General features: G+C 31.5%; 3 protein-coding genes across 3 annotated transcripts; 2 read left to right on the forward strand and 1 right to left on the reverse strand.

Annotated features, from left to right (window-relative positions):
* Positions 1-17,693: 17,693 nt before the first annotated feature.
* On the forward strand, positions 17,694-20,940 carry J4E84_006081 (uncharacterized protein; the record flags this gene model as incomplete). Its single annotated transcript, XM_049388673.1, has 3 exons — positions 17,694-18,297; positions 18,360-19,019; positions 19,073-20,940. The coding sequence occupies 3 exons, from the start codon at positions 17,694-17,696 to the stop codon at positions 20,938-20,940; spliced, it is 3,132 nt and encodes a 1,043-aa protein (XP_049243572.1).
* A 222-nt stretch (positions 20,941-21,162) lies between these two features.
* Positions 21,163-22,036, forward strand: J4E84_006082 (uncharacterized protein; the record flags this gene model as incomplete). Its single annotated transcript, XM_049388674.1, has 2 exons — positions 21,163-21,167; positions 21,208-22,036. The coding sequence occupies 2 exons, from the start codon at positions 21,163-21,165 to the stop codon at positions 22,034-22,036; spliced, it is 834 nt and encodes a 277-aa protein (XP_049243573.1).
* Positions 22,037-22,219: 183 nt separating this feature from the next.
* J4E84_006083 (uncharacterized protein) lies at positions 22,220-24,051 on the reverse strand (the record flags this gene model as incomplete). The annotated part of the gene is made up of 2 exons (XM_049388675.1): positions 22,220-23,436; positions 23,490-24,051. The coding sequence occupies 2 exons, from the start codon at positions 24,049-24,051 to the stop codon at positions 22,220-22,222; spliced, it is 1,779 nt and encodes a 592-aa protein (XP_049243574.1).
* Positions 24,052-25,477: the final 1,426 nt, after the last annotated feature.

Raw genomic sequence — 25,477 nt, forward strand, 5'->3', positions numbered from 1 at the left:
TTAACGCTATACGCTCTACTCTAAAAAGCTTAAACTAAAAGTTTTCTTTAGAGATAGAACTACTAAGATAAACTATATTAAATAAAAGATAGATATTATAAACTAGTTTAACTACTATAAGTATAAGTTTACTTTAAAAGCTAAGAAACTAAACTATCTTTACTAAAAAACTAAAAGTACTACTTTTAGCTATATTTAATAAGAAATTATTATTACTAGCGCTAAGTTTATATACTTTAATAAGATTTAGATAATTCTTAATTCTATATACTATACTTTTAATAGTAATATTACTATTTTATAATAGTATAAGAGTAATAAGTTTTATATAAAGTCTAGTAAGACTATAAGTAAGTATATAGTTTACTTTAATATTAGTATTATAGTATTATACTAAAATAATCTTACTAAGATTTAGTTTATATATAACTACTTTCTAGTCTAGTAGTATAATATAACTACTATAAAGATTATTAATAGCTAGCTTATCTTTATATTCTTTTACTAAACTCTTTACTTTTTTAAATAAACTAACCTTTACTTTTTAAATACTTATAATAGTAATAATAAAGAAAATAAAAGTAGTAATAGTAGTAGTAGATAAGATAAAATAACTACTACTACTACTATAAGTAGTAGTAGAGGTAGCTCTAGTATAGAACTTTATAGTTACTCTAATATTTAGATTAAAGTTCTTAAGTACTTAAACTACTACTTTAACTATCTTAAGAAAAACTATAGCTATAAGTTCTAGAGTAGTTACTACTCTAGTTAACTAGCACTATTCTTTAATACTTACTCTAAGGTATAAGATATATTAGAGAAAGTAATTACTAATAATAGTGTACTAGTTAGTAAGGCCTTTTATTCTAAGTCTAAGAGTACTACTATTAGTATTAATATTTTCTCTAAGTTCTTTATACTTTTAGAAAACTTATAGTCTTTAGTAATAGTTACTTTTAGAGACTTCTCTAGTCTAAGAAGCTACTTTTTATATCTACTTTAGTTATACTAATAAGTTTAATCTATATACTTTACACTATAGATAGTAAAGAAAAAAAGAAATACTATTTTAACTACTTTATTACTAATACTTTCTACTTATTTTTACTTTTAGTAGAAAATAGCTCTAATAAAAATAACTCTAACTCTAACTCTACTTTTAAAGTAATTACTAATTATATTAAGACTTTTAAATAGAGCTTAATAGAGTTTTAGATAATAGTTTTTACTATTACTACTACTACTATATATAGTAATATATATTAGCTTTTTATTAGCTAGTAATTAGTCTTTAAAGAAATTATCTTATTATCTAATATCTTTTTTCTACTATAAAATATTAAACTTATAAGTAACTCTAGTTATACTTCTTTTTTTATTAATACTTCTTACGTCTACGCGTATAAATATAAACTTATCTTTTTTATAAATTTTACTATTCTTAAGCTAGCTAATAGCTTAGAGGTAGTAGATATTACTTATATAGCTAGAGTAACTATTATATTTAGTTTCTATACTAAGAATATTTTAGCTTATATTATAAAGCTAGTAGAAGTCTAAATAATTTTAGAGACTTTTTAGTTCTAGACTTATAATCTATATATTAACTAGACTAATATATCTATTATCTTTAACTTAGAGTATTACTTATACTACTATATATATAACTATAAACTATATTATATATAGAGTAGCTACTATAAAAAGTAAATACTACTATAAACTCTAAACTCTTATAAAAAGATTATAAAGTATCTAAAAGCTTCTTCTCTAGTTAGTGTATTCTATATATTTAGTTACGCTATAGCTACTATAATTTATAGTAATCTAGATATTAGTATTATATTTTATAATAAGATTATATATCTTACTAAGATATCTAATAAGAACTAAGTAGATATATAATAACTATATACTACTAGCGCTAAGATACTCTCTAAGAACTTTAAAAAGTTCTATAATAAAATAAAATAGTTTTATATATTATAGAAAGATATTTTAAAGAAGCTACTAAAAGTTCTTTATCTCTTATACTAAGGCTTTAATTCTAAGAAAGCTAATAAACTACCTAATTATTAAAGCTATCTAGATTATAGTATTAATCTAAAGCTTAATAAAGTAGAATACTTTTCTAACTTTTTATTCTAACGCTTTAGGCTATTATCTTAGAATAAAGCCTACGCTATTAAGCTTTATATAGATAATATAGTTAAGAAGAGTTATATTAAATATAGTATCTCTACTTAAACTACTCTACTACTTATAGTTAGAAAGCTAAGTAGTAGAATCTAAATATATATTAATTATTATAGACTTAATACGTATATAGTTAAGAACTATAATACACTTTTTTTAATTTAGAATATACTAACTAAGCTTAGTAAGTCTAAGTACTTTTTTAAAGTAAATATTATTACTACTTTTAATAAAATTTATATTAAGAATAAGTATAAATATTTCTTTATATTTATTATACTATTTTTTTTTTTTTATTTAGAGTCTATTAGTTTTTGCTAGTTAGAGCATGTTTCTATTCTATGTTACTTTAGTTATAATAGCTGTAATTAAGACTTTACTCTGTCTCTTTAATTAATAACAAAGTAGTATTTATATATATTATATTTTTTTTGTATTATAAAGCTTATAGCTAAATCTCTTAAACTAGCAGCATTAAAATAGTATGCAGAACGCTTTTGTAGCTCTTAAGATAGGCAAGTTAGCTCTACGTAGGCAATAATAGTAATAAGAAAGTATAGCTAGTAGCTATAGCTAGTAACTATAGCTTATAACTATAGCGTATAACTATAGCTATAGTTTAAGCCTTATATATAAGGCTGCTATAGAAAGTATAGTAGTAAAATAGTATACAAAATATCTTTTTGTATGTAAAATTCTAACTTCTACATAAATTCTCTTATATACGCTAACGCTTATTAAACTATAAAACCTCTATTAAAAAGAACCTCCTTAATTAACGCTAATATCTAAAGATGTCTAACTCTCTTAACGCATATAGCGTAGTACTAGCTAATATTACGCTAGTCTCTAAGACTAGCATTTTATACTCTTTACTAGGCGCGTAAAAGAGAGCTGCACGCTAGACTAAACAAGTTATACTACTTTGCAATACTATAGTAAAGTATAAGAAGAAAGCTCTACGCTACTTTAGAATATACAAGCTTCTTATAGAAGTACTTATACAGAAGTGCGTAACTATAATAATTACTACTATAAGGTTTAGTATTCTTCTCTATCTTTAGTAGTTAGGCAACATACCTAGAGTAAGAAATTACTAGCGTAAAGAGCAGCTTTATACTTAGTACAACTATTTTAAAAACTTAAAGAGAAGAAAACTAAAGTCTATAAAGTAGTAGAAGAATAACTTTCTATGCAATGTAGACGCTAAACTTAAGGTATAGCTAAGTAGGCTCTAGAAGTTTATTACTACCTTATAGAGAGATTAGTAGCAGCGCGCTCTACTAGAGACTTAGAGTTAAACATAGCTAGTGTTATAGAACTCTATAGGTTGCTAGTGTTATCTAGTTAGCCTAAGAGCTGTAATAATAGCTTATAATAGCCTATAATGCGTATTAATAGGTAATGTAATACTTAATACAATAGATAATGCAATAGATAATGCAATAGATAATACAAGAACAATATAGAGATAAAAAGTAATATAGATATAGCGCGCGCGTACGTATATAATACTAGAGAGATAAGCTAGATAATAGTAGATATATTAGGCTGCAGCGCAAGTACTACGTAAGGTATAGCTAGGTTATTATAATGTTGCTGCTGCTGCTGCAGGCTGTAAAGTACTGCATAAGGTGTAGCAGAGTTATTATAACGTTACTGCTACTACTTTTATTATTATTGTTAGTAAACAGAGAAAGTAATTAGCTAAGACTTTAAATAATATTATTACTTTCTAAGTTAACTGTGTACCTGCCTACGCGCGTATTTGTAACTATAAGTAAGTAGTAAAGCGCTATAAGCGCGCAATATATATATAACTATAGTAATAAAGCTATAGTAGATTTATTATACTATATAGTCTCTATTAGTATACTATTATACTATTTAGTATATATAATAGCCTAAATACTTTTTAAGTATATATTAATAATATTCTTTATAAATATTTAGATAAGTTCTATATAGTATATCTAAATAATATAATTATCTTTAGTAATATAATAAAATACTATAAAAAGTATTTTACTAAGATAGTCTCTTATCTTATAAACGCTAGTCTCTCTATAGATATTTTAAAATTAGAGTTTATAATACTTAAGATAAAATTTCTTAGCTTTATTATTATTTCTAATAGTATTAAAATAGATTTAAAGAAGACTATAGCTATATAGAACTAAAAGCTACTTTAATTACTTAAGAATATTTAAATGTTTTTTATTATAGTAAAGTATTAATATAGAGTAGAGTAATAAAACGTAGTTAGTAACTCTATATAGTAATCTTAATATAGGTATATTTTCTAAATACTTTATATTTACTATATATAACTATAAAAATTAATAAAACTCTTTCTCTAACATTTACTATAGATATAAATAGTAATAACGTACTTATAGAAAGTAATAGTAATAGAGGCGTCTTTAGTAAACTTAGAGGTAGACTTAAAAATAGTAATAAGTAAGCTATAAGCTATAAGACTAGAGAAATATTAAAATATTCTTAAAAGTTAATCTAGAAGCTTTCTAAGAGAAAGCTCTTAGTAGAAAGAGTAGAAGTTAAGGCGTAGTGCCTTTCTCTTAGCTATAGAAGTAGATAGGTAGAATTATAGATAGCGTAGGTAAACTTTAGATTTAGAGTAATATTAAATTATAGTACTATACTACTATAAAATATAAAAAGATATTCGCGTATATAAACTATAGTATAGAGAATAGTAGTCTAAAAAGAATTATAAAAAGCTTTATATATAAAAAATACTTTTTTTCTTTTTCTTTTTTTTCTATTCTATATCTTTCTATCTTAAAGAACTTTTTATATTTCTAAGAACTCTTTACATCTCTATAAACTCTAAATATCTAAGTACTACTTTCTAACTTAATACTAACTAATATCTTTAAAGATATTTAACTCTAACTTTATTACTAATACAAAGGCTACTATTATAGCTACTACTAAAGTAGCTACTTCTAGCACACTTTCTAAGAATTACCTAATAATCTAGAATATAGAATATACTACATTAAATAAGCTAATAAATAACTATTACTATAACTAGAACGTAATACTATCTACTATAACTATAGTTCTTCTTAATAAAGAGTAGGTATTATATACTACTAAGTATATATATATAAAGCTAAGTATAACTTTTAAGTCTAAGAATAAAGTAATATTAGATAAGCTTTATTATAAGAAGTAGTTAGTAGTTACTATCTTTATAGTAGGTAGACTATTTATAATAATAAGGCTAGATATATTAACTACTAAAAAGACCTTTATAGTATAATAGTATAGATAGCTAAAGGCTCTAGAAGTTAAGATTACTAGAAGTATAGTACTAACGTAGAAGAAAGTAGACTTTATAGTACTTACTTTAGAGTAGTAATATAATAAGTAAAAGTAAGAAGTTCTTTATATTCTCTATAAAGTATATAATAATAAAAAATAAGTAGTAGTGTATATAAAAGGTAGTAGTAAGAGCTAGAGACTTATTAGTATAGATAGAGAATAGGTAGGTAGATAGGTAAGAGTAAATTTAGATAGTAAGTAGTAGTTATATAATATAGCTAATATAGCTAAGCTTATAAGTAATTATATATAGAATATAAATTACTAGTAATTATATAGATATTATATAGGTATTTTAGGTTATCTTAAAGGCTTTATACTAGTAATAGGCTTACTTAGTTTCTTTTTAGTATTACGTAATTATATAAGGCTAGTGCTAGTACTAGTTAATAGTCTAGATAGCTATTAGTAATATATAATAAATATAAAGTAGTTAGCTTATTATAATTACGTGCGTAGTAACTATTATATTAGTAGTAATAGTAATAGTAGTAGTAGTGTAGGTATAAGTGTTATAAGTTACAAATCTAGGCTTACGTTAGAGATTTTTTAAGTTTACTTTTAGAGTCTAATATAGTAACGCGTTATTACATAATTACGTAATTACATAATTACTTAATTTTAAAAAAAGTACGCTGTAGGCTCTGTCTCTTAGACCTAAAGAGGTAAATATTTTTTAGATTTACTAACTTCTATTAGTAATTTATATATAAGTTTTCTAATATTACTAAACTTCTTATATACTTAACTTAGAGTAACTTTAAGTTTTTTAAAATAATATAAAAAGCTAAAAAATTATTTAAAGTACTTAAAAAAGCTTTCTATAGTAATATTATTTTAGTATACTTTAATATAGATCTAAAGTATATAGTAGAGATAGATATCTCTAACTATATATATATAGCTATTCTTTTATAAGTTTAGCTTAATAAGTCTATTAGATTTATAGCTTACTTTTCTAAGAAGATAACTTTTACTAAGTATAACTATACTATTTATAATAAAAAGCTTCTAGCTATTATTTACGTCTTTAAAAAATAGAGGCTAGAGCTAGCTAGTATCTTTAACTTAGTTAATATTCTTACTAACTACTATAGCTTTAAGTATTTCTATATAAAGTATAATTTTAATTACTAATAAGCTTAATAAGCTAAATTTCTTAAGAAGTTTAACTTTATAATTTACTATAAATCTAGAAAGTAAGAAATAAAGCTTAATAGTCTTATCTAGTGTACTAGTAACCTACCTAATAAAGTAACTAATAATTATATCTAGTACTAAGTCTAGATAATTCTACTAGACTATAAGTAGTTTAATAAATATTATATATAGAATAGTAGTAGCTATTAAATAATAAGGTTAGTTAAATACTAGAGGTATAATATTAGACTATAATTAGATATATTATTCTAAAAAGACTAGAAATAAATTACTACTAAGCTATAATAGTAATTCTAAGGTATTTATATCTATAGCTAAGTTAGCCTAGGCTTTTATAAGCTAAAGCTTAATATTATTCTCTTTTTTAGAGTAGATTACTTTTAATTTAACTCTAAGTATATATAATAGATAGAAGAAAGTAAGTAAAGTCTAAAATAGACTATTCTAGTCTATAATAGCTTATACTAGATATTTATAGGTAAAATACGCCTATAGAAGGTAGAAATCTTAGTAGAAAAATTTAGTAATCTAAGAGATTACAAAATTATATATAAACGCGTTTTTCTACGCTAGTAGCACTAGCGTAGAGCTATATACCTAAGCTATTTCTAGCTAGTTAGATTTTTTTTTTCTATTTTCTACCTTTTAATTACTTTATAATAGTAAGTATTAGCTCTTTTTACTTATTATTTCTAGAATTCTAAAAAAGTTTAAAGTAACTTATTATAGCTTATTTTAGAGTATAATAAAGTAGTTTAGTTTAAATTAAAAGTTTCTAGCGTAAATTATACTAAATTACTACTAACTAGTTTTTAGTACTTTAACTAAGACTATTAACGCGTACTTTATACTAATTTACTTTCTTTCTACTTATATTTACTTATTATACTTTATATTACTTTATTCTAAGTTTTAATAGCTTTTTTTATTTTAACTTAACTATAGTTAGTAATAATTAGATTACTATAAGCTACTTCTATATACTTAGACTTTTTAAAATTAGTTATATACTATATACTAGTTACCTATAGTTATAAAAGCTTAATAAGTCTTACGCGTTTAACTACTATAGCTATACTTTTCTAGTTTTTACTAATAAGAAAAAGCACGCTATTTTTACTAGTATAATTAGAAAAGTTACTAGTACACTATCTAGAGATTTTATTACCTAAACTATTCTATATAGCTAGTATTAGACTATAAATAAGTAGTGCTTTACTATAAGTACTTATTTTACTTTCTTTTAGCTACTATTACTTTTTATTAAGTTTTATAAAACTAATAAGTAGTAAATAGCTTTAAAATAGATAGTTTTAGTCTATTTTAGCTTATTTTAGGCTCTTTTACGCTAATACTAACTAATATAGCCTTTAGAGAATCTTATTAACTTAGAAGCTATATTTAAAATTATTTACTAATTATTAGCTAACTATAAGCTCTTTAGTAAAAAGCTTATTATTTTATATTCTTAAGCTTTTAATAATATCTTAACGCTTACTTTACTAGCTATAAAAAACTTTAAGTATAGTAACTTACACTATCTAAAGATAGACTTAGTAGAGAAGTATAAGAGAGTTTATAATAATATTATTAAGTAAGTTTTAACTTATATTAGTTTATTTTAGTCTAATCTAGCGTTTTATAAGCTTTTCTATTCTTTCTAAAGTTAGTAGAGCTTTTATAAAACTTAAAAGAGCTAGATTAGCTTATAATAGCTTATTCTAGACTTTTTTAACTAACTTTAGTAGTAACTACTTTTCTAATTAAAAGTACTTATAATTTTATTCTAGCGTACTTTATAGCTATATTACTACTTAGTCTAGCGCGTATTTTAATAATAAAATAAAGACTAAGACTATAGTTACTAGCTTTACTAATAGTACTACTTACGCGTTTAAGAAGTAGACTACTAAGATTACTAGTACGCTTAATACTAGATTACTATTTAAGTAATTAGTAAGTTCTAAAATACTTTTTTTTAGATTTTTATAACTTAAATTAGCTCTTTATAAGTTACTAGTAGCTACTTTACTTCTTTTTACTCTCTTTTAGTCTTTTCTAGCTTATTTTAGCTTATACTAACTTTTTTTATAGTATTTAGCTTTAAAGCTTACTAAGTAAGCTATTATTCTTAATATTAATACTTTATAAAATACTATTTAAAACCTCTAAGTAGAGCTTACTTTCTAGCTTAAGAGTAATAAAGCTACTACTAAGAAGAGCTAGCTTAAGAAGTAAATTAAAACTAAGAAAGATAAGATTAAGTACTTTAGAGCTAGTATTATTTAAGTTACTCTTAACTAACTTCTAATAGTTCTTTATAGCCTATTTTAGCTTATTTTAAGATAGTATAAACTTTTTTAGTATATTTAGGTAGAGTTTAATAGAGTTTATATAGAATTAACTAGAGTTAAAAAGTATTAACTAAAACTAGCTTCTTTTAGCTCTATATAGGCTATTATAGCTTAGTCTAGTCTAGATTAGTACTTATAAGTAGATCTATCTTTATAAATATAAAAAGATTTCTATCTATAATTAAAGTTATTTATCTATATAAATTTACCTAAAGTATAATATTTAAATTCTTTAAAACTAATTATAAAGTCTAAAAAACTATTAATTCTTACGCTAGAAAGTAAGTTAGAGTTAGATAGTTATAAGCTATTTTAGTCTAAGGCACTATTAAATACTCTAAAAAACTCTATATAAAGAAAAAAGGTAAAGATATACTTTAGTTTATACTAGAATAGCTTATTATAGCTTAATATAACTTATTTTCTCTTTTTATAAAGCTATTTATAGTATTACTTTATAAGCTATACCTTTAAAAACTTTTTATACTACTAAATACTTTTTTTATTCTAAAACTTCTATAGTGTATTAGCTAAGATATTTAGACCTAGTTTCTATAAGTTTTTTTTTCTAAGTACTTAACTTATTTAATTAGATACTTCTATTAGTTATTCTTATTACGCTATCTTTTAATAATATATTTTACTTTATATATATTATTACTAAATTCTCTTAAAGTATTTTATTTAGACGTCTTAAAGTATAAAATAGTACTTTTTAAGTTAAAAAGCTTTAAAAGTAATATATAGAATACTAGATAGATACTATTAAGTTCTAGAAGATTAATCTAAAAGACTAAAAAGCTAATCTAGTTTATAATCTTTTTAAGTTTAAAAAACTTCTAATTTAGCTTTTTCTTTAGGTAAGTACTTCTAATATATTAGTTAGAGACTAGAACTTAGTTTTCTATCTTAAAGAGTATTAGCGCGTAGTACTTATTAGTGTACTTTTTTTAGTAAGTATTTACTACTTTAATTTTTTTATAGTACTTCTACTATAGTTTAATTACTTATTTAGTAAAGCTAGCTTTTATAAAGCTTTCTTTTTTACTAAGAGCTAAATTAGGCTAATTTACTTTATAAGAGTACTTTCTATAGTAAGTCTAGAAGAAAGTAATTCTAGTAGTAGAGTATATACTATTATTATATATAAACTTTTTAATAAATATCTAGCGCGCTTAATTATTCTATTTTAGAAAGTAATAGTAGTAAAAATACTACTTTAAAGTCTAGTTCTACTTTTTAGTTTAGCTATTAGTTTAAGAATAAAAAGCTAAAGTAAAAACTCTTCTAGTATTAAGATAGTAAAGAAAAGTATTTTAATACTTAGAGTTTATTAAAAAGCCTTAATCTAAGATAATACGCTTTAGTATACTATAAAGTTAAATAACTTTATATATCTAAGTCTATACTAGATTAGTACTATTCTAGTTAGTTTATACTAGTATATAATAAACTATTTTAGTTAATCTATCTATAATAACTAATATAGTGTTATACTTTATACTAGAAACTATACTAAGTAGTAGTTTTATAATAAAGTCTATTATTACTTTTTTTTAAAAGTAGTTAAGTATTAGAAAAGACTATAGTAAGCTATAAAGCCTATACTTTATAAAAGTAGACTTTTTATATATAAAGTAATTCTTATAGTATTACTTTATATTCTTATATATACTTTTTTAAAAGTAGTACTTTTATAGCTTTTTTAGAGTATATCTTACTTTAAAATAGCTTACTAAAAAGTTATTATAATATTTTTAAAGAGCTTATAACTTTTTTTTAGTAGTTACTAGTATTTTTACTATATAATAGCGCGTTTTAGCTTTATCTAGACTAGACTAGTTAGCTTTAGACTTAGACTTATCTAAAGTACCTAAAAAGGCGTAATCTATTTTATTACGCTTTTCTAAAGTCTAAAGCTCTAGTATAGTATATTTACTAGCTTAGTTAAAGCTTTCTAAACTCTTAGTAAAGTTTTATTATTTCTTAGTACGCTTAGTAAAGTATATTTACACTATAGCTACTAAAAAAGAAGTTTTATTACTATTAGTTATAAAATCTTTTATAGACTAAATAAAAGCTTTATTATACTTTTAAGTAGGTTTCTAAGCTTCTACTATATAGTTAAAGTAGTAAAAAAGCCTATTTATAGAGTTAGTAGACTTTACTTTATAGTAGATATTAAAATTAAACCTAGATAGTATAATATAAGATCTAATTTATTAATAGTTAAGAGTTTTAGTTTTTATAAACTATTTTAAGTTTTAATAGTTAGTTTAGAGATTAAAGTATATACTCTCTAGATATTAGCACTAATACTTTAGACTTTTAACTATTATAAGTAGCTTCTAGTTATATATATTATAATTATACTCTACTATAATAAGCTTATATAAAAAGAAGTTAACTAGGCACTATTAGTACTTTTTAGCTTTATTTAGTATATATTAGCTTAATATACTTATAATTACGCTATCTAAAGTGTCTACTTTAGCCTTAGTCTTTCTATCTTACTTAAAGTAAGTTAAAATAGAAATACTTAGAAAAGAGTCTTTTAGCTTCTAAAAAACCTTTTTAGCTTTCTTATTAAGATTAAGAGTTTAACTCTTCTTTCTCTACTAAGTATAGCTACTTTTAGCTACTTCTAGCCTTTTCTAGATTAGTTTAGTTAATAGTAAGGTAAGCTAAGAGAATCTAGTAATAAACTACCTATAGTAGTTTATAAAGCTAATAAATACCTAAATCTTACGTACTATACGTAGCTTAGGCTATTTCTAGATTATTTTAATTCTATTTTTATTAATTTATATTTCTTTAGAGAAAACTATATACTTAAAGTACTTAGTGCACTAAATATACTACTTATACTTTAAAAGCTTTAAAAATAGCTTTATATTACGTAATCTATATAAGACTTTCTTAATATAGCTCTTATACTTCTTTTTTATATTAGAAAAGATAAGAATATTATCTAAGTATATAATATAAGTTATATTAATTAATTCTATAAGAACTTAATAAATATAAGTCTAGAACTACGTAAAAGCGTTTATAAAACTAAAAGATATTATAGTATACTTAAAACTACTATATCTTATATAAAGAGTAGTCTTCTACTTATTACTTTTCTTACTATATACTTTATAGTAAGCCTTTTTTATATTAAGTTTAGTATAAAATTTAGTACTAGCTAATTTTTTTAAAAACTTTATAATAAGTAGTAAAGAGTATTAATTCTTAATAGTAACCTTATTAAGACTTTTATAGTTAATATATAAGCGTATACTACTATCTTTTTTTTTAGTAAAAAGTATAAGTACTTTTACTAAAGACTTACTATATCTAATCTACTTTTATACTAAGTACTTATCTAAATACTTATATAAAAGCTCTAACTTTATTTTAAAGAAATTATATAATAGCTAATAAAGTGCTATAGTTCTAAGTAGTAAGTTAATAGCTAAGTCTTATAGACTATAGTTAGTAAAAACTCTTAAGTTATCTTCTAATCTAAAGTATATAAACTTAGCGTATTATAAAAGTAAACTACTTTCTTTAGTTTTTTCTAGGTTAGACTAGAGTATTAAAGTAATAAGATAGCTATATATATTTACTATAGAATTATATATAGTCTTTTTAAACTTTTTAGCTTTTTTTAGCGTAATCTTTTTATAGATAGTTCTATTCTTAAACTTAGTACTCTAAAAAAGTAGCCTCTATATAGAGTAGCTAATTTTTAGATAATATATATCTATCTAAAGTAGACCTAAGTATACTTAATACTTATAGACTTTTATAATAATATATAAAATATTCTAGATTTTTTATTTTTTATAAGAATCTACTACTTTTATAGCTACTATAGTAGTGCTATAAATTTTTAATTTTTTACTATTTACTCTATCTACTAATAGCTTAAGTAGAGAGTAAACTAGTAAGCTTTACTTTATAGTAAGTAACACTAAAATAAAGTTTAACTAAAAATTTTTATTTACTAGAGCTTTAATAGGCTCTAATTAGCTAAGTAATATCTTTACTATTAGTAGCTTTACTAGCTTTAAGTAAAGTGTATTATAAAGAAGTTCTAAGTTCTAAAATACTAGGTCTAAAGTAATATAAGTAGCTAAAAAGAACTCTAGCTTTTTTATTTACTACTTTTTTTTAATTTCTAGCTAAATAAGCTCTTAAAGTCTCTCTTAAACTTTAAATAGTTTTTTTAAAAGTATTTAGTTTTATTATATTTTTAATAAGTTATATTAAAGTCTTTTAAACTATTTTAGTCTAATTTAGCTAGTTATAAGTTAGATTTTACTAAATCTATCTTCTTAGCCTTTTTCTAAGTTTAAAAAAGCTTTAAAAAAGAGTTCTAGATCTAATAGCTATAAGACTTCTTCTTATAAGCTAAATACTTAGAAAGTATAGTAGTACACTTTATTTTACTTTAATAGTAGTAAGCTAAGATATTAAGCTTAAAAACTATATTATAGTTTTTTTAGTCTTAAAGTAAAAGTTCTTTTTAAATATTAGTAAGAAAAGTACTTATAAAGTTTATATAGCGCTACTTTTTTAGGTAGTTACTTAATTTACTTTAAAGTATATTAAAGTAGGCTAAAAAAGAGTTAGAATTCTAATCTAGCCTTTATTTAGTTTACTTAAGTTTATTATAAACTATAAAACGCTATAATAACTTAGAACTAAGTATATTAAGTATAACTATTTTAAGTTTTTTTTAAGTAAGTATCTAAAATACTTTAAGCTTTATATAGTTTTAGAAGTAAATATTCTAAGTAAAGTAAGTAGTTTTATTAAAATTTTTTATAGTAAAGTCTACTTTTTAGGTACTTATTAGAAAAGTAGAAAGTACTTTTTTAAAAATAGCCTTATAATTATATACTTAGTAGTTATACTATAAGTAATTATATATAGTAAATATCTTTAAGTTCTTAGAGTATAAAGCTTTTAAGTTTAACTAAAACTTACTTTTTAGAGCTAAAGTATAGTAAATAATATTATTTTTAAAAGCTAAGTAGTTATCTATAAGTATTTTATACTTTAATTCTCTAAGATAGGCTATATCTTAATAAGTACGCTTTAATTATTTCTACTTATATAACTTCTTAAGTTTATAAATTAAGATAGCTTATTTATTTTTACTTTTAGTAGTAGTAGTTTATAAGAGCTTAGTTAGCTCTAAAATAAGCTCTAATAGTACGTTACTATCTCTAATAATTAAGGCTAAGTTAGTAATACTTAAAAAGGCTTCTAATAAGTCTATAAGTTTCTTAGTAAGTAGTATTACTACTTTTAAAAATATAGAAGCTAATTTCTTTTAGTTATTATTTATTACGCGTAATAATAGTATAGTTTACTTACTACTATATTATATTATACTAAAAAAACCTACTTTAGAGCTTATTATATCTAAATAGTATATATAAAAGTATTATAAAGTAGAGTAATTTAAATATTAAATAATAAAGTTAGTTAAATACTAGATATATAATATTAGACTATAATTAAGTATATTATTCTAAAAAGACTAGAGATAAATTACTACTAAGCTATAATAGTAATTCTAAGGTATTTATATCTATAGCTAAGTTAGCCTAGGCTTTTATAGGCTAGAGCCTAATAGTAGCTACGTAGCTATTTAGCTAGTAGAGCTATACCTAGATAATAATAAGTATAACTTTAGCTTTCTACTTACTATACTCTAGAAAATAAAAAAAGGCGCTTTTCTAGACTATAGTACTTCTATCTTAGGTCTTACTTAGTTCTCTCTTAAAAGTACTACTAACTTATATAATACTATAGATAATATAAATAGCTAAGAGTTAGATAATATTCTTAATAAGTTATATCTTATAGACTAGTAACTAATTAATATCTATTATACTTTTAAGAAAGGTAAGTACTATATTTTATACTACTTTATTACTAAGAGTATAAAAATAAAGCTAAAAGACTTAAAAGTTAGTAATAAAGGTAAACTATTTTTTAGAAATAACTAACTAGTAGTACTTTTTAGTAAAAAGCTAAAAATTTATATTATTAAGTAATACTATAATAGTCTTTCTAGTAGTTATAGTAGCTATATAACTACTTATTAATAAGTTAGTAAGTAGTATTACTAGTAAAGTATAACTAATACTATTATCTAGTTTACTAATAGTTATATAATATATAAGTACTCTAAAGTAAATTATATAGTAAAGTATAGTTTTCTATATTCTCTTTTAGTTTTAACTTACTACTAGAATAATATCTTTATTAACTTTATTACTTTATTACTACTATTAGTATAGTATAGCTATATTTACTAATATATTATAATTATAGTTAATAAACTTTCTAAAATAAAAAAGTTTATTACTATAGAGAACTTTAAAGTCTTTACTATAGTAAATAAGTTTATAGAGTATATCTAGAGATATAAAAAGTATTTCTATACTATTATCTCTAACTATAGTTATTAGTTTATATTCTACTTCTAGTTATAGTTATATAAGTATATAAGTATAAGCTCTAAGCTCTCTACTATCTACTATTTAGAAACTAATAGCTAAACTAAGAATATAAATACTAACTTAAAGTAATACTTATAGTTATAAATTAACTACTTATAAACTAACTAGGCCTAGTTACTACTATTAGTAGAATTTAAAGCTAACTTAGTAATAAGTATAGCTACTAGCTTATTCTTATTCTAGACTATAATAAGCTAATAACTAAGATTAGACTTAGAGCTTATATATACTCTCTTTAATCTAAGTTCTATTTCTAATATTATATAATAATAATACGCTACTAATACTTTCTTTTAGTATCTTAATACTACGCGCTAGTTTCTATATAGTAAAATCTTATAAACTTAGAATAAAATAAAAAAGTTTATAAATATATATTACTACTCTACTCTATAATTTATAATTAGAGACTAGATAATACTTAATACTTATTATATTTATACTAAGAGGCTAGTTAAATCTTTAGACTATAAGAATATAAGTTTTTATTAAGTAATATAAGTTATTAATAATATAGCTTATAAATTAGATTTACTACTAGTACTAAAGTCTATCTTCTTTACTTTCTACTTTTAGCTACTCTAACTATATAAGAATAATACTTTACCTAAATAGCTTTACTTTAGAAATACTATACTACTAGAAGTTTACTTTAATAATAAGAGTATTACTAAGTATATTATTTTTTAAATAATTAACTTATATATTTACTATAACTTTACTAATCTTTATACTAATATCTATAGTCTTTTATAATATAAAGTTATCTAAGTAGATAATAACTAGTCTAAGTTATAGTAAGTATATACTAATATAAAAGAATATAAAAACTCTATTTAGAACTTTTATACTTATAACTTAAATAAGCTAGAACTATATATTATATTTTATAACTATAATAATAATAGAAAGCTTATAGTTACTTTACTTTAGCTACTAAACTTTATATACTTAGAAAAAACTAGCTAGTTATTTAAAGACTTACTTAGCTATATTACTTCTAAAGCCTACTAAGTTAATTATAATATACATTTTTATCTAACTTTAACTTTTATAGCTATTAGTAGCTCTAAGATAGCTTACTACTCTACTTACTACTTATTAGTTTTAGCTAATATAGCGTTCTCTATAGTACTCTAGTAGACTACTAAATTACTTCTCTTATATAATATAAAGAAATACTTAGATAATAGTATTACTAACGTATATTAAGAATATAGAAATTTTTAATTTTTTAGAGTATTCTTATTAAGAGGTATCTTTATTATTATTACTTATTATTACTACTTAGTTAGAGCTTTAAGCACTTTTAGAAAAGAATATATAATAGTTCTAAGCTTTAAGCTTTATTAGCTTAATATTAGGCTAATACTTTTACTATATATATATTTCTACTACGCTCTATAAGAGCTCTTTACTATAATAACTTTATTATTTTATATATATTTATTATCTAATCTTTTATAAAACTTTTATATTATATATTTTTTACTTTATTAGAATATATTTAATAATACTTTTCTTAAACTAAATAAAGTTTTTTTAAAGTACGCTTTTTACTACTATACTTTTATAACTACACTCTTATAACTATACTTTTAATTAGCTTTTTTTTTTTTAGCTCTTTAGCTACTATAGTTTAATATATAACTTAAATTAATTTAAATCTTTACTATATTTTAGCTACTTAACTTATACTTACTATACTTATACTTTCTATTTTGTTTGTAGCTACTATAATCGCGCTTACTACCTCTTCTTGTCGCGCTGTACTGCATGCTGGGATACATTCTACACTGGAAGTACCCACGGGTGAGTCGCTTCTGCCAGGCATTATGAGCTATCACAAGCTTCAAGCCACGAAGCTTAGAATCTAGAAGTCCGTCTTCTTCACGATCCCCACACATCGACGGCACTGCATGTCTCCGCACGTTCCTATTCGCTCAATGTCGGCACGCTCCCCCATGATCATCCCCCGCACGGAGCTCGCTTATGCATGGCGCATGCAGGCGCCCAGCCTCCTCGAGTCCAGTTCCTGTTGCTCAGCGTCATTGCAGGTTCCTTCACTGCGGGGAATCGCAGATTCACGCAGCAAACCAATATGGCGCCTAATGCAGTGGACAGCAATGCGGAAAGCTATAAAGGGACCAGGTCGCCATGGACTCCAAAGGATCTTCAGGCAGCACTCGACTGGTTCAGCACATCGATCATGTCGCGCTCAAGCTATCTTCAAGCTTCAACGCTGCTCTCTTCTTTCCTGTCGCTTACAGCTGGCCAGACACCTATCAGCTCGTCTGACGGCGGATGGAGCACGACCCTGGCTGGCACCCCTACCTCATTCCGCCCTGTCTTTACTCTTCCTCCCTCAGTAGACCAAGGCGTTGAGCAGATCCCCAACATCTACGATCCGCAAGCCGTCGATGCACAGGATGTCTGCCCAGGCTACAAGGCGTCCGGTCTTGAACAAAACGACCGTGGCCTGAGCGCCACCTTGACACTGGCTGGGGCACCTTGCAATGCTTACGGTACCGATATCGAGGAGCTAGACCTGAAGGTCGAATACCAGGCCAAGGGGCGACTGGCCGTTAGCATTGTCCCCAAACATCTTGATGCTAGCAACCAGTCCCAATGGATTGTACCCGAGGATCTTATCCCAAGGCCGCAAGCCGAGGGTTCATCGGATGGCACAGACCTCAAATTTGATTGTAAGTCATCTCAACGAGGATTTTGTTAAATTGTGAAGATTCTGGGCTAACGCGATTCTAAGGGGGCAACGAGCCATCTTTCTGGTTCAATGTTGGCCGTCGGTCTACTGGAGATGTCATTTTCACTACTCAGGGCTCGCACCTCATTTATGAGAACCAGTTCGTCGAGTTTGTGAACAGCCTGCCTGAAGACTACAACCTTTATGGTCTGGGAGAACGCATCCACGGCCTCCGCCTGAACAACAACTTCACCGCGACCATCTACGCTGCTGATGTTGGTGACCCAATCGACCGCAACCTTTACGGTAGCCACCCATTCTACCTCGAAACCCGCTACTTCGAAAAGGGTGGCAATGGTAGCAGGACCCCTCTTAAACAGTCCGAGATGCAGCAGAGCAACTACGGCTACGAGAGCAAGCCAACTGGATCGAAGTACGAGTCTCTCTCCCATGGTGTTTACTACCGTAACACTCACGGCATGGATGTTGTCATGAAGCCTGACCATCTTTCTTGGAGAACATTGGGAGGCGCGATTGATCTATTCTTCTACGACGGACCTTCTCAGCCTGAGGTAACCAAGGAGTACCAGAAGTCGGCGATTGGACTGCCTGCCATGCAGCAGTACTGGACCTTCGGTTTCCACCAGTGCCGATGGGGTTACCGCAACTGGACAGAGCTCAGAGAGGTTGTTGAGACTATGAGGGCTTTCAACATTCCTATGGGTAAGCTTATCCTTGCATTATGTCGCTTGAGCACATTTGCTGACTATGACTAGAAACCATTTGGCTCGACATTGATTACATGGATCAATACCGAGACTTCACTCTTGATCCCGTGACTTTCTCGCCCTCTGGTGTCAAGGACTTCTTTGGCTGGCTGCACGGAAACAACCAGCACTTTGTCCCTATTGTGGATGCGGCAATCTACATCCCGAACCCGCAGAACGCGAGTGACGCATACGACACTTACACCCGCGGAAACGAGTCTGGTGTCTTCCTGAAGAACCCCGATGGCAGCCAATACATTGGCGCTGTATGGCCTGGGTACACTGTCTTCCCCGACTGGCTATCTTCCAACGGTGTAGCCTGGTGGGTTAAGGAGATGGTTGAGTGGTACAAGGAAGTGCCGTTCAGCGGCTTCTGGGTTGACATGACTGAAGTCTCTTCATTCTGTGTCGGCTCCTGCGGTACTGGCAATGTTACCCTGAACCCTGTTCACCCGCCGTTCTCTCTCCCCGGTGAGGTCGGCAACATTGTTTATGACTTCCCTGAAGGCTTCAACATCACCAACGCAACCGAGGCCGCCTCAGCCTCAGCCGGCGCCTCGAGCCAGGCTGCGTTATCTGCAGAGCCCACGGCAGAAGTTTCTACAACTGCCAGCTACTACCGATCAGAACCCACGCCCGGTTCGCGCAACGTCAACTACCCTCCATACGTCATCAACCATGTCCAGGGCGGAGCTGATCTTGCTGTTCACGCCGTCAGCCCTAATGCGACACATGAGAACGGTGTTGAGGAGTACGATGTCCACAACCTCTTTGGCCACCAGATCATCAATGCCACCTACCAGGGTCTTCTCGAGGTCTTCCCTGGCAAGCGACCCTTCATTATTGGACGTTCCACATTCGCTGGTAGCGGCAAGTGGGCTGGTCACTGGGGTGGTGACAATGCGTCCAAGTGGGCTTACATGTTCTTCTCCATCCCTCAGGCTCTATCCTTCTCGCTCTTCGGTATTCCCATGTTCGGCGTCGACACATGTGGATTTAACGGAAACTCTGATATGGAGCTTTGCGCCCGTTGGATGCAACTCTCTGCTTTCTTCCCATTCTACCGCAACCACAACGTGCTCTCTGCCATTCCACAGGAGCCCTACGTCTGGGATGCCGTAGCCTCTGCATCCAGGACCGCCATGCACATCCGATACTCTCTACTGCCCTACATGTACACTCTCTTCAACGATGCCCACACCACTGGTTCTACCGTGATGCGTGCGCTCGCATGGGAGTTCCCCAACGAGCCACAGCTCGCAGGCGTCGACACACAGTTCATGCTGGGACCCAACATCCTCGTCACTCCCGTTCTTGAGCCTCAGGTTGACACCGTCAATGGTGTTTTCCCTGGTATCGTCGACGGCGAGAGCTGGTTCGACTGGTACTCTGGCGAGCGTGTCCAGGCTGAAGCTGGTGTCAACACGACCATCTCGGCTCCTCTGGGCCACATCCCCGTATACGTCCGCGGTGGCGCAGTGCTGCCAACTCAAGAGCCTGGCTACACCACTACTGAGTCCCGGAAGAACCCATGGGGTCTCATTGTTGCTCTATCAACTGATGGTACCGCTTCTGGTAACCTGTACATTGACGATGGCGAGTCTCTTGAGCCGGAGTCGAGCCTGGATATTACGTTCGCTGCTATGGATGGACAACTCAAGGCAGAGATTCAGGGCGAGTTCAAGGACACCAACGCGCTTGCCAACGTCACTATCATGGGAGCTTCATCTTGTGGACAGGTCAAGCTGAACGGCGAGACGATCGATGCAAGCAATGTAGAATACAACTCTACCAGCAGCGTCCTGAAGCTTACAGGTCTGAACGACTTGACCAGTGGAGGAGCTTGGCAAGGTAGCTGGACCCTGAGCTGGAAGTAAGCGATAGAGTTTCATAGAGGATGTATCATAGGTAAACTTTGGTATCATCAACCATAGAATGGTGAAGCGACCCTAATGCTCGATTAGCGAGCTACCCCTAGACATGAATCTACTGCGTTTCAAAGCCAACCCCTGACCTCCATGTTTGACAAATCGATGCTTCCTCGGAGCGCGCTGTGCTCATGGTCTTTCAGGTTTTGCGACGAGCGGAGTCGTGAACAAATGACGTCATAACGGGAACTTGCACCTCCAAGGATACGACCAAAGCCCAAAGGAGTCTTTACGTACCACGCATCATCATGGCACTCTCTCACACACGAAGAAAGTTCGCCCAGAACACCTCCTTCTTCAACAACTTCCCCAACGACTAAAAGAAGAGCAATCCATCATGCCACCCAAGAAGCTAAACCAACAAGCAACCTCCTCAGTCCCCGACGTAGACGAGCTGAAGAGCATAGCCGCCAAATCCGACAGTCCAGAAGATAAACTCAAAGAAGCCGCCGCGAGCGCCGAGTCCGCCCTCGCCTCAGCCAAAACCGCCTCGTCGCTACGTGCCGCCGCCGAAACCATCAAAGACCCTGAGAAACGGAACAAATACCTGCAAGATGCATACAACAAGGAGATTGAAGCGCATGGAAACTCGAAGAAGGCGCGTGTACTCAGTTCAGGCGCGTTCCAGGGTAGTGTAGGGGGCGGTGGTATTGGTATGGCTGTGGGAGCGGGACTGGGTACGGTGGTAGGCACGCTGGTGGGGACTGTTGCTACGATTCCTACGACGGCTGTGGGCACTTTGGTAGGGGCTGGTGTGGGTGGTGTACATGGGCCGTGGGTTAAGCTTGGGGGTGGGAAGAAGGATGGGAAGGATAAGGAGAAGGAAGGTGAAGAGGAAGGTGACGGGAAGGATGTCGATGGCCAGATGCAAGACCAGATGGGTGGGGAGGAGGATGGCATACCGGATCCTGAGGCGCTGAGACGTGCGGCAGATGAGTTTGCGCAGCAGCGGAAGGCGAACCAGGAGAATGGTGGTGGTGATGCGGAGAAGAAGGAGAAGAAGAAGCCTAGGAAACTGGAGGTACGGGGCAAACAAGGTGCATGAAGAAGGGTAGCAGGACACTTGGTTTTTGAACACCGCACTGAGCTCATGGTTTTGTTTAGTGGATGCATTGTTTGGCGCCAGCATCATGTAAGCATTGGGATATTGGCATAATGTACACAGGGTTGACAAAATACTTCTCCTCAACACTTCTCAATCTGAAAGTCGGGACGAAGCCATGTCTTTTCATCGATGAACAACGACCCCAGCCCCCTCACCCATGCCCCGTACCTTCCCCTCAACAACACGTTCGGGTAGTCCCAACTCCGTACATATCTCATCGAAACAGTGCATACCATCCAGGAATCTCAATAGAGGAAGCCCGCTCCCGCTCTTGTCTCTATCGCTCACCAAGCCCTCAAGGGTCTGGTGTTCTTCACCCTTCGAAACACTGAGATGTTGGGGGTTCTGTTGTTGAAGATGATTATGGTTCGTAGGCATCGCGGAGGCAACGCTCGGTCTGTGAATTGAGAAAGATGGGTGATGCGTGTGTATATTGGCTTGGGAAGTGTGGTGACCGTGGGTCTGAATACTTGGTTGGGAGGAATGGTGTACTCGTTCGTTACCGCGAATTGTGGTGGTATCTGAGTCGCGGGGGTTTGCGAGAGATGTCGCGGTACTTGTTTGCAGACTCGTTGGTGGTGCGGGTGGTAGGGTCGTTGAGGTCGCTATCGCGTACTTGTGCACACGGTAGAGGAATCCCTTGATGATGCCGAAGGTTATGAAGCGGCGTACGTCGATGCCAGTGAGAAGATCAAGATTCTCCAGCACCCAGTTCTTCAAAGTGAGACCTTGTCGCAGCGATGTGTATAGTGTTATCAACGTCTCATGGCTCGTCTGCCATACATTCTCTTCCTCCTCTTCCTTCTTTTGAGCGGCAATGTGGCTATCGAACTCTGAGACCCTAAGCGTAGATCCGACAGTCTCGCTTTGCTGTGATGACAAAGACGAGGTCGAACTACGCTCGTCCCTACTCTTCTCTGAAACTTCGCTATCCATCCGAGCTGTCTTTGCGTTCGATCCAAGTCTCATTCTCGGTACGCTGACGTAGCGCATACATTCCTCTTTAACCTCTGCATCCATTATGAAATCACCAATCTCTGCTGTTGGCGCATATATGGCGCTGAAGCTGAAGATATCCAGTAGTATTAAACATCCATAATACACCAAATGTTGAATGGCTCGTCTTGTCAACGAGAGATCGGTATCAGCCAGTTGCGCTATATGGGCTATCGAGTTGATACCGTTTATGTATGGTAGTATGCGATTGAGAGTGAGGTCCGAGGATACGGGTTGCTGGAGACTTGACAGAGATATGGTGAGCAAGGGCACTTGATGCGCGAGGATAGGCGGAGGAGGCGGTCGCGTAGGGAACAGCTTCAGGTTGATCGTATTCGAGTCATCTGGTAGTTGGTCAGTATGTACGTACTATAATCTGGTACGCAGCATGACTTACCGATTGGTATCATACACTCTGCGTAATTATTTAAATCCTCGAGCACCATCTCACACAGCGCGTACACCTTGCTGCCACCACCTATTCCAAATCCGCCGACGCCATCGTCGTACCCAAACCCAATGTTTCCCCCTTCATCTTCCCAAACGCCCTCCTCTTCTCTAGACAAGAATCCGCCCTGCTCTTCTAGACCTCTTAACAAGCGTCCCAGCTTCCTCACGACTTCGCCGTAGCACGCCCAGTCTCGCTCATTTTCGCCTATCACGATTGCGAAGTTGAAGATGAACTCATTTCTACTGTATTTCCCTTCTCTTATGCAAACAGGGTATCCGATGACGCGATTGTGGTTGATACAGAAAGTGAGGAGGCGATCGCAGAACTGTTGCGTGGGTATGAGGAATTGCGTGACCGAGGGAAAGGTGAACAGTGGTGTGGGGAGCGCCGATGGGAGGTTGGAGGGTATTATGGCGCCGGCGGGTACCTGGTGGAGGACGCGATTCCCTGGAGAAGATGTCAGCGGGGTTTCCTGAAGGCGCGGCTGTCTTTGGACTACCTTTCTCATGGTGGAAGCGAGTATAGAATATTGCTTTTATCGCGCGCGTAGGCATTGGAAAGGGTAGGCTCTACCGCCAAAATTTGCTGGCGACTACATGGTAGGTGTAGGGTCTTTGGAGTCGCGTCGCAATGTGGGGATCTTGGGGGAGCTTCCGAAGTGTGGTCCGCGCGCCACATCACGCGTTGATTTCCAAGGTTCTTAGGAGGTTCAAACTACCATCCCAACACATACGACTACAAGATACCGAAAATTAGTCTTCAGCCCCGCATGAGTATGGGTATTCCAATCTCAGTCACGCAGACTATGCCTAGGGCTCTGATCTGATTAGACTCAGAAGAGCAAGCGCCACATTACGGACGTTACCAACCTTGGATATGGTAGATTGAAGGCTGGAAGAGTCCTTCTCTCGTCAGGCATTTTTTGGCTCCAACCACCTCGTAACAACATCGAGATTCTTCCTCGTGCGTTTGACTCTCGTTCCAAGCCGCCCGTACCCCTAAGGCATCGAGAACTGATACCTTGACCCCAAACTTCTCAAGCACGCAAAGCACCATTCGGCATGCAACACGTCATTTTCAGCCTGGGTGAGGCGGAGTGGGTGGGGAAACTAGTGCATACGAGATGGCAGGATCCTGATCCTAGTGATTGAGCTTCAGCCTTGCCTGTTTGTATGAGCATGCAAGACCCTAGGCACACAGTGCTGTTCAGTCCTCCCGCAAGGCTGTCTCGAAGGCAGAACTTGATCAGAGATAGTTGACCTTGCTGTGCAACGTATAAGTCGACGTAAGCTCATCAAGTTACCCGTATCGTTACACCACCATATCTTTCCTACCTATCTCATGGCTTCTGCACACGATTATCTCAACAAATCTCAAGTTATATGGCAGCAGCTCGGTTTTGCTAAAGTCGGCCATGTCGCTGTTACGGAAATCTGGAGAAGCCAAGGCAATGAGCCGGATGCTACAATCTCGGTACACCGGGATGTCAACAGACAAGAGCTTCTGGGCTGGTTACAGAAAACCAACGGAACTGTATCAAGCGCAGTACCCAACATCGAAAGAAAATGCGTCCTTCGAATTGCTTGGATCCTTCTTGACACCAAGCGGCGCATCGTCGATATTGATCATGTCTTGTTCGAAGAGACATGTGGTGCCTTCCGTCACCAGTTGGCTCAGACCTACTGCAAAACTCAGTATGCAGGCATAGGCTCCATAATTGACCAGGAAACAGGAAAGAACGTGTACTTCCTTTGCAACCATCCAAAATTGGCATTTACATGGTCACGCGACACGGAGGCTGGCGTCACGAGCGTGACTTGTGTAGTGGACCGTTGCAAACTCGACATCCTTCAGGAAATGGTGGAAAACGATTTTGTGCAGAGACTGGCTGATCACGAAATGACGCCGGCGTTAATGAGCGCCTTGATGAGCTC

Source organism: Alternaria hordeiaustralica (assembly GCF_023758085.1).
Source record: "Alternaria hordeiaustralica strain BMP 2776 chromosome Unknown scaffold_11, whole genome shotgun sequence".
NCBI lineage: Eukaryota > Fungi > Ascomycota > Dothideomycetes > Pleosporales > Pleosporaceae > Alternaria > Alternaria hordeiaustralica.